General features: G+C 17.7%; 2 protein-coding genes across 2 annotated transcripts in view; both read right to left on the bottom strand.

The window, feature by feature from the left end:
• Positions 1–3595, bottom strand: part of PIP5K (phosphatidylinositol-4-phosphate 5-kinase, putative) — a gene marked incomplete at both ends in the record, with an annotated part of 5245 nt that extends 1650 nt beyond the window's left edge. Inside the window, one exon of the mRNA XM_028673366.1 lies at positions 2–3595. Coding sequence (XP_028526181.1) covers positions 2–3595 — 3594 coding nt within the window. The remainder of the gene's footprint in view (position 1) is intronic.
• Positions 3596–5054: 1459 nt separating this feature from the next.
• Positions 5055–10435, bottom strand: PGAL8A_00106300 (bromodomain protein, putative; the record flags this gene model as incomplete). Its single annotated transcript, XM_028673355.1, has 2 exons — positions 5055–5135; positions 5321–10435. 2 exons carry the CDS (start codon positions 10433–10435, stop codon positions 5055–5057), a joined length of 5196 nt encoding a protein of 1731 aa, XP_028526180.1.
• Between the last annotated feature and the right edge of the window lie 158 nt (positions 10436–10593).

The raw sequence follows: 10593 nt of genomic DNA, 5'->3' as shown, positions 1-10593 counted from the left end.
TGATATTTTTAAAAATAATTGGTGCATAATTTTTAAAGAGTACTTTTTTTTGAGTATGCGATGTAGGTAATTCTAAAATATCTTTATGCTCAAAATGATTTGAAATGTCATTAATATTAAATTGTTTTATTGCAGAAATTCTGATTCCAACCATCATATTCATCACCAAATCCCATCTTTCATGACCAAAATAAACTGCTAAAATTTTATGAAATGTTTTTTTTTGTCTACTTTGACGCAATGATACTGATAATTTTCCTTTTTTCGGAAAATTATAGTAATTCGATTTATTTATATATATTTTTTTGTTTTGATAATTTCCTTTTGAATATTTATCTAAAATTTCATTTGCTTGATTTAATAAAATTTTTACTTCATTTAATTTTAAGGAATTTATATTTTTGTTCACATACTTTTCATCCAATGAATCACATGAAGAAGTATATTTTTGGGAAATAGTTATTGTGTGAAGAAAATATCTTATTATTGATATAACTAAAAATATATTTTGAAAAATATCCATTTTATTTTTTTTTAAATTTATTTGTTCATTCGTTAATTCATTTTCCTCTGTATCATTTTGTGTGCTATAGGAAAATATTGCAAAAAATAAAAAAAAAATTTTATTATAATCTCCGTTTTTATCTTTTAAATATTCTTCAATTGCTATTAAAGTATTTCTAATTAAGTATAACACTTGTTCTTTTGTTAAATTGCTATTTATCATAACAAAGTGAGATTTTACACTAGGTATAAAAAACTTTTTATTTATTATATCATCACTGAATTCCATACTTGGACTTTTTTCATTTTTAGAATTACTTTGATTATTTTTTGTATCAAAATAAATACTAGAGTATTTTTCATTTTCATTATTACTAATAGAAATTAGTGAATTATATGATATGGGTGGTTTTGAATATTTTACAAAATCTTTATATTCTAAAAATTTGTTGTATAAATAATTTTTGCTACTTATATTACTATTGCTATTATTTAAAACATTTTCGTTATAGAAATGAAAATCATTTTCACAATACTGAAAGTTTTCTTCTAAAAATTCTTTTTCTTCAATGAAGTTATCTCTTTCTTCAATGAATTCTTGCTCATCTAAATATTCTTCCTTTTCTTCTATATATTCTTTTTCTTCTACATATTTTTTATATATCTCTATATAATTATAATAATCTTCTACATATTTCTTGTTTTCCTCTTTTTCTTCAAAATTAATGATTTCACTTTTTATTTTATCTTTTAGACATGTGAAATTAGATTTATTTAAATTTTCTTGATCTTGCTCTTGCTCTTGTTCTTTATCCTTTTCTTTTTCTTTATCCTTTTCTTTTTCTTTACCCTTTTCTTTTTCTTTATCTTTTTCCTTTTCTTTTTCCTTTTCCTTTTTTCCTTCATTTTTTATAGTAAAATTTTCTTTTTTAAGGGTTAAATTCGTATCATTACATGTTTTATATTTATTATTTTTATTCATTATTTTATCTATATATATATTTTTTTCTTTATATTTATATTTATCTATATTTTTATCTTTTCCTTTTTCTTTTTGCTCTCTTTTTTTATATTTTTCTTTTTCTTTTTCTTTATTTTTATTTTTATCTTTTTTTTTTTCTTTATTTTTATCTTTATTTTTATTTCTGTCTTTCTTTTTTTCTATATTTACACTTTTATCCTTTCTATTTCCTTCTTTATTAAATATAAAAAGTGAATCTTTTGTATTATAAAAACTAATGTTATTAATTTGATACTCTCTTCTTCTATTTAGAAATTCCATGTCAGAATGATATTCATAAATGGATTTGCTACTTTCAGAAAGGTTACTATTTAAGTTTAACATATTTTGATTAATTATATTAGAAGATTTTATATCTTTTTTATTTTCAGATGAATTATTTGACTTTCTTAAAGTATATAACCCATTTTTCGTAAACATCTTATTATTAATATTTTTTTCCTTTACATTTTTTATTAAATTATTTGAATCCTCTTTTTCTTTTTTATTACTTCTTTTATGAAGAGTATTGTTACTACTTAAAAACATTCTCTCTTTTTCTTCAAAAGTTTTTTCCTTTTTTTTTTTTTGATAATTTTTTATCTTTTTTTTATTAACTAATAATAAATGATTGGTATTAAGAATGTTGCTATCAGTAGTATTATATTCTTCTTGTGAATTAGGATAAAAAATTTTGTTTGATATAATATTTGTATCTTTACAATTATCATTTTTATTTTTTGATTTTATATCATTAATTGTTTTTGTTTTTATATCCTCTTTACTATTAATAAAACTAGACTCAAAGAAATTAGTGTTACTATTCATAATATAATTATTATTTTTACTATTAGAAGATATTTTATTATGAATTTCGTTTTTGTTAAGATCATTTTTAAATGCTTTTTTTAAATCTGGAAATTTATTTTTTTCAATATCTTTTTTTTTTTTTAATTCGAAACTATTATGAATACTAGTTTTATCCTTTTCATTTTGAAGATCATTCATATATGATAAATCAGAATTCATATTTACATTTTTTTTTTTACTTTCAATAGATGATACACTATCTTTTTTTTCATATAACTTTTTCTTTTTCTTTTTTTTTCTTCTTAAAAATAAATGATTAGATTTTTTTAAAAGAGATCCTCTTCTATTTGTTGTTTCAGAAAAGGATCTTATTAGTTGTTTATATGTTTTTTTTTTCTCACATTTATTATTATTGGAAGAAAATAATTCCTCTTCTTTTTTCTTTTTATTTTTTTCATTTTTACTTTTTTTTTTTTTTATTATTTCATTTCGTAAAAAAACATCAGCAACTTTTGTATGTATGCCTAATAAATTTAAAAATTCATTACATTTCATAGCTCTTTTATAACATTCTAAATTCATTCTATAAGTTCCATCTTCACATAAAATACTTAATGATTTAAAAATATACTTAATTTGACTTGTTATTATATCTTCTTTTGTTCCTAATAGTTTTTTTTTTATATCATTTATACTTAAAACAATTTTCTCAAAATCTTCATATGTAATATAATTTGAATAGTCACCTTTTTTTTTTTTTTTTTTTTCTTCTTCTTCCTCTTTACAATTTTTGTTATTGTAAACTATGTTATTATCATTATTTTTATCATTATTTTTTTCATTTTTTTTTTCATTATTTTTTTCATTATTTTTTTCATTATTTTTTTCATTATTTTTTTCATTATTTAAATTATTTTCGTTGATATTATTATTACTTAATCCTGAGTGTACAATTCTGTATGATAATTTCAATTTGTCTTTTTTACTTCCTTTAAGCATAATGTTAATAGCAACACAAAATTCATAAAAATCTAAATAATTATCATTATTCAAATCAAAAGCATTAAATATGGATTGATATAAATATGCATTTTTAATAGTTCCAAGTATTCCTAGACTTTTTTCAAATTTATCATAATTCAACTTGCCATTATTACTAATAGAATTAAATCTTTTATAAATTATCATAATTTCATCATCACTTAAATTTGTGTTTTCTTTTATTTTTTTTTTTATATTCCATTCTAATACATTTCTTATATTTACATTTGTACATTTCATTTGTTTTGATAATTAAATGCGTTACAAAAAAAAAAAAAAAAAAAAAAAAAAAAAATTAAATAAAATAAAATATGAAATTATTAAAAGAACAGAATAAAAATTAATAAAACATATTTTTTATTTTTTTTTTTCCATAATCCTATAAAATAATTAAAAATTAAATAAATAAGAGCATATAAGGTATGGAAAAAAGCTCCATTCAAAAAAAAAAAAAAAAAAAAAAAATATGAATAGAGATAAAAAAAAATTACGTATATATATCTGTTTCCACTTTAATTTTTTTTTATTAATTTTAATGAATATATAAAAATATAAACATAAATAAAACAGTAATGATAAAAATATATATAATAATATTAATACTTAAAAAAGTATTAAAAAAAACTATATATATAAAAATATATATATATATGCTTGAAAAATATATATAAATCATAAATATATATTGAAGAAATAAGATTAAAAAAAAAAATAATTCTGAAAATATTTAAAGTGTAAAATTTTATGTGTGTAAAAGAATAAACAAATAAAAAATTATATTATACATAATTTAAACAAAGAGAAGAGATTGAAAAATATAGATTTAATAAAAAAGTTAAAATTATATGACAAGAGTTACAAGAAGAATTAATAAAATTAAAAAAACACGTTTCAGATTATTTTATAATAGATACAAAATTTTATATAAGAATATTCTTATTTATTTGAAATTTGTAAGTAGTTTTTAAAACAAAGAATATATATGAAACAAAAGTAATTAAAAAAAAAAAAAAAAGAAATTTATATATATATATATATATTATATATATATATATATGTATATATATATATATATACTAATGTAGTAAAATAAAGTAAAATATTTTTAATAGATATTTAAAAAAAAAATAAAAATAAATATTATAAAAAAATTCTCCTTATATAATTTACATATTTTTATTTTTCTAGCAGTTCAGTTTTTTTTTTTTATTTTACTTTTTCACCCTTCGTGTGAAAAAAAAAAAACGAAAACATTTTTATAGATAAATAATTTTAATAAAAATATTATTTCTAAACATCTCTAAAATATAATTAACAGAAAATTAAAAAAAAAAAAAAAAAGAAAATTTAACAAAATTATATAAAATTACATATATTTTTTTGTTATTAAGGTTTTCTATTTTGTTGATAGGCAAAAATAAAAAAGGTTTTAAAATATATTTAGAAAAAAAAAAAAAAAAAAAAAAAGCATGCAATGTTTTTTTTCTATATAATTTTTTAGTCTAAATATCATTAAAGTGATTCAAATTTAAATAGAATAAAAAAAAAAAAAAAAAAAACTGAAATAAAATAAAATAAAATAAAGTTTCATTTTATTAATTTAAGAATGGCAAAATTTGAAAATTTGTGTAACTTCTAATTATGTTTCTTCAAAAAAACAAAAAAAAAAAAAAGAAAAAATAAATAAATAGACATACGATTATAACTTTTTCTTTAAAATACTAATGGTAGTGATGTTTGTTTTCTTATCTATATCTAATCTTAACAAAATATCTATTTCCTATAGGGAAAATAAAAAAATAAATTAAAAAATAATATAATGATATCTAAATATATGTACACAAGGAAAATATAGTAAACAAAAATATTAGAACAAAGTAGCATTTTAAAATAAAAATAAAATTATAAATGAATAAAATGAAAAAATAAAAGTAGGAAAAACTTTTTTTAATAAAATCCAATTACCTTAATGTATATTCTAATTTGGGATAATAAAAATGAAATTTCATTTATAGCATCATATAATAATAATGAATTTGACGTATCATATTCTGAATTTAAATTTTTAAAACATTTTTCTAAAATTTGAATTAATGTATCATCATCATTTGAAGTGTAATTACTTAAGTAAAATTTTATATCATTATTTTGTTTACACTTATTCATCAAATGGATTTTTAAAAATTCAAAATATTTTTCTTCAGATAAAAAAATATTCTTTCTTTGAATTTTTATAAATAAATCTAACTTAAAACTAGATCTAATAAAGAAAAAAAAATTATCATCAAAGTAATGATTATAAAAGCATGTATTACTCACAGGGAAAAATGAAGTATCTATAAATTTACTATATTCCATTTTCAAATTTAAAAGTAACGTTTTTTCTATTATTTGGTTTTTTAAAAAAAATTCTTCTTTTAATTTTTTATTTTTTTCAAATAATATGTGGAAATTAAAAAAATTTTTGTTACTTAAATTAAATAGCACATCATCATCATTATTATTTAAAAGGTTGTGAGCTTTTTTATTATTATCTTTTTTTTCTGCATGATTAAGGCTATTTAAATCAAATTTTTTTGTTTCTGAATATCCTTTATACTTTTTAACAATATTCGAGATATCATCTGGATTTTTTTCGTAAATATTTCTTTTTTTACCTGATTGTGTTTTTTCTTCTTTATAAATTAAATTTTCATATTCATTTAATTCTGTACTCACATTGTTGTTTAAATTATGATTGTCATTGTAACTATTGTTGTTGATATTATTTATATAATTATTACTTATTTCTTGATCTTTTATATTAAAAACATTATTTTGTTTCATATTTACATTTTCTAAATCATTTAATGAATCTTCTTTCAGTATTATTTTTTCATGAGAAGAATTATGATCACTTATGCTTTCTTCATAATCATCCTGAAATTCTTTACATATAATTTTATTTATCTCTTTTTTTTTTATATTTAAATAAATCTTTTTATCTTTTAGAAAAAGTTTTTTATCATTTTTCACAGATGGTTGTGTATTCAATGATATTTTATCATTTTCATGTATTTCATTACATTTATAAGAATTTATATTACAATTTTTTTCTTCAGGTTTTTCATTTGGATAGTTATTTTTATTATTACTATCAAGTTCATTTAATTTATTATTATTTTTTGTAAGAAGTACATTTTCATTTGTAATTTCTCCTTCTATTTTTTCATTTTTACCATTTAAAACAGTTAGTGGTGTTTCTTTATGAGAATGATTTTCTTCAATATGCGAATCATTATCTGAGGGTTCAACTTTTAATATATCACTTTCATTTTCTTTTTTTAAATTTTCGTCAATAAGTTCATCTAAGTTTTTGAAAATATTTTTGTAGTAAAAACAATCAGTTATAAATACATTTTTATCATATTTTATCATACAACTTTTTTTATTATCTAAATAATTATCAAAAACATTTTCTTCAAAAAAAATGACATTTTTTTTTTTTTTTTTTTTTTTTTTTTCTTTAAGAATATTCGTTAAAAGACTATCTTGTTTTTCTTTTAATTTATCTCCATAATTTTGTCCTATTTTTGAATCTCTTAAAATAATTTTAATTTTACTATTTCCTTCATGACTTACTTCACCATCTTTTTTCTTTGTAATTTCTTCTTCATCAAAATTTTTTGTAATTTTTTCTTCTTTTTTTAAATTTAAAATGTTCTGATATTCTTCTTTAAATATATAAAACAACAAATTGTTTTTATTTAATTTTTTATAATCTTTTAAGTTAATATCATTTAAATCTATTTTTGATTTACATTTTTCATTTAATTCTTCTATCTTGAAATTTCTTAATTTACAAAAATCATTCAATTCAATTTTATTACTAATAAGATAATCTACCCACATTGCATAAATAGTGCTATATTTTTTTTTTTTTTTTGTAATTTTTTTAAAAAATTCTAAATAATAGGATAAATTAAAAATATTATTATTCAAATCACAGTAATTATTAAATATTTTTTCTTTCCATTTATTCCATAAATTATCAAATTTTTCATCACTACTTTTTGCTGCATCTATTATATATTGATTTTCTGAGATTCCTGGATTAAAATCGAGACAATTTTTATAAATTAATTTCATGTCTAAATAAAAATCAATGGGTCTTTTATAAAAACCATCTGATAAATTTTTTGAAATAGTTGTATAATCCATTGGCTTTTTTATTTTCATTTTATATTCTTCTTTTATATTATCACTAATACTTTTATCTTCTAAAACTGGAATTTTAAAATAAAAAGAATTAGAATCATTCTTTAAAAGTTTTAATATATTATCTCTTAATATTTTTTCCCATTGATTTAATATCCTTTTGATTTCATTTTTTCCTGTTTTATCATTACATAAATTGTCTTTTTTTTCTTCCTTTAAATTTTCATCTTTTTTTTCTAATATTTTTTCATGTTTTTTTTCTATTATTTTTTCATCTTTTTTTTCTATTATTTTTTCATTTTTTTTTTCTATTATTTTTTCATCTTTTTTTTCTATTATTTTTTCATTTTTTTCAGAATTTTTATTTTCAATAATATCTACCTCTTTTGATTTACTCAATTCATTCTTAATTGTATCTGTTTTTTTATTCTTTTTTTCTTTTTCTTTAACTACATTTTTCGTAATTTTTGTGTTTTCCTTTCTTTTATTATTTATGTCATCTTTAAGTATTTCATCATTTTCTTCATTAACTTTTTTATTAATATTGTTTGTTTCTTCACATGATAAATTATTATTCATTTCATAATTCATTTCATTATAATTTATATCATTCAAATTTTCCTTTTTAATTTCGTTATTATCAATATTGGACAAGTTTGAGTTTATATTTAATGATAAATTCATATCTTTAACATTTTCTTCACAATTCGTTATTTTTGCAACATTTGAAGAATTACTTTTTTTGAGAGGAAGTGATTTCTCATTTTTATTTACTTCTTTCTTTATTACCTTTTTCACTTCACTTTCCTTTTTTCTTGTTGAAATGTTTTGTTTAGTTTTGCTATTTTTTACAAGTTTCTCATCTTTGTTATTTTTATTTTTATTTTCTTTTTTTTCATCTTTATTTACATTTACTAAAATTTTAGAAAAATATTTTTCTTCTTCATTATTGTAATGCTTCTGAGAAGTAATAAATTTTTTAGCGTCTTTTGTTCCACGTATAGAAATTAGCATCTTATAAAATTCATTTTCATAATTTTTTAATGCATCATTTCTTAAAATAAAAAGGTTCATTTGTTCTTCCTTATCATCAGTAACTTCAATAATTCTCTTGATATTATTAAAAATTGAAAACATATCATCATTAAATTCATTTTCATTTTTATAAAAATTATAGTGTAATTTGTTATATATTATATCTAGATTTATACACTGTAAAAAATTGTTACTTTTTAATTCTATAATATCCTCATTTTCACTATTTTGATCTTTATTATTTTTTTCATTTTCAGTGTTTATTTTTTCTTCTTCTTTGCTATCAAAGCATATATTACCATAATCATCTGGGTTATTAAACATTTGAAAAATTTGTTTTTTTTTCATATTATCTAATATTTGTGATAATCTTCTTTTAATGCTTCTATTTAAAAAAGATTCATATCCTTTATTTTCTTCTGTGATTTCCTTTGTTAAAGTGTTTTTTTCATTATGATTATTTTTTAATTTGCTTTTTTTGTTAAATTCTTCTAAATTTGTATTTTCACTAACATGTATACTACTATTTATCTCATTTTCATGTTTGTCGTTGATAATTGTATCAAATAATAATTTGTCCCTTTTGACAATTATAGTTTCATCATTTTCGATTTCATTACAATCATCCCCTTTATGAGTTAAATGTTGTATTTCATCATTTTTTTTTAAATTAGTCTTTTCATCTTTGATTAAGTTAATTACTTCTTCTTTGTTTTCTAACTCGCTTGATTTATCTTTTCTTTTGTTTAAATTATCTGTTTCATTAATTTTTTGTGTGTAATCGTTAATTTCTTTATTTTTTAGTAATTCTTCTATATCTTTTTTTTCATCTAAATTTTCAATTTCTTCTTCTTTTTCTATTTTAAGAAGTTTATTTGATTCTTTTTTGCTATCAGTGAACTCTATATTATTTATTATATTCAAACTTTCATTTTTATTATTATCAATACTTTTTTTTTTTGTTTTACTATGTGAATTTTTTCCTTCAGTAGAATTTTCTAAAATATTCTTTTTGTATATATTTCCATTTGCACTTATTTCTGTATCTTTTTTTTTTTTACTTTTAGAAATTTCTATTTCATTTTTTTTTTTATTTATACTATTAATGTCTTCTTTTTCTTTTTCTTTTTCTTTTTTTTTCTTTTCATCTATTTCTTCGTTTTCTTCAATACTTTTATTCTTTATTTCATCATGATAATATCTGTCGATACAAGTATTATGAGAATAATATATATGCTCATTATCATTATTTGAATTATTTCTCTCAATCAAATCTATTTTCATTTTATTTTCATTTATTTTCGTATTATGTTCATCATTTTTTCCCTGCTCTTTAATATTAATATCTATATTTATACACTCATGTGATTTTTTTAATTGATTATTTCGCTTTTTTGATTTTATATCATCTTTTTCTCTTGGTTTGCTTTTTTTTAATAGTTCTGAATGTTCAAGTGATTCATTTTCATTAGAGATACTCGGTTTACTGTTTTTTTTATTTTTATCATAATTGCTACTGGTTTTATTATCTTTTATAATGTTACTTGAATAATTTATTTTGTCATCAATTTTATTTTTTACAAAACTTTTATTTTTTTCTTCATTTTTCGGTTTTTCATAGTTTTCAATTTTTTCATTATTTGTTATATTTTCACATATTTTTAAATGTTTTTCTTCTTTATTATCATCTTTATTTTTATTTGTTTTTTCAGTAATGCCTAATTCATTTATATTTTCATTTAAACTTTCCTTATTTGTTTTTATTTCATCATTTTTTTCATTTATTTTATTTTCTTCTAAATCTTTAAGCTTTGTTATCTTTTCTCTAAATTTTCTTCTTGTTTCCATTAAAAAAAAAAAAAAAATATAAAGAAATGAAATTAAGAATATTTATAATTAATTTATACACATTTGTTCAAAATTATATTTTTAAGTAAAAATTGTTTATATCTAATAAATCAATTTTTTTTAATATCAAATTTACATGTATAGATAACAACAAAAAT

This window comes from Plasmodium gallinaceum (genome assembly GCF_900005855.1).
Source record: "Plasmodium gallinaceum strain 8A genome assembly, contig: PGAL8A_v1_62, whole genome shotgun sequence".
In the NCBI taxonomy this organism is placed as follows: domain Eukaryota; phylum Apicomplexa; class Aconoidasida; order Haemosporida; family Plasmodiidae; genus Plasmodium; species Plasmodium gallinaceum.
This window is presented reverse-complemented; position numbering and strand designations above follow the sequence as displayed.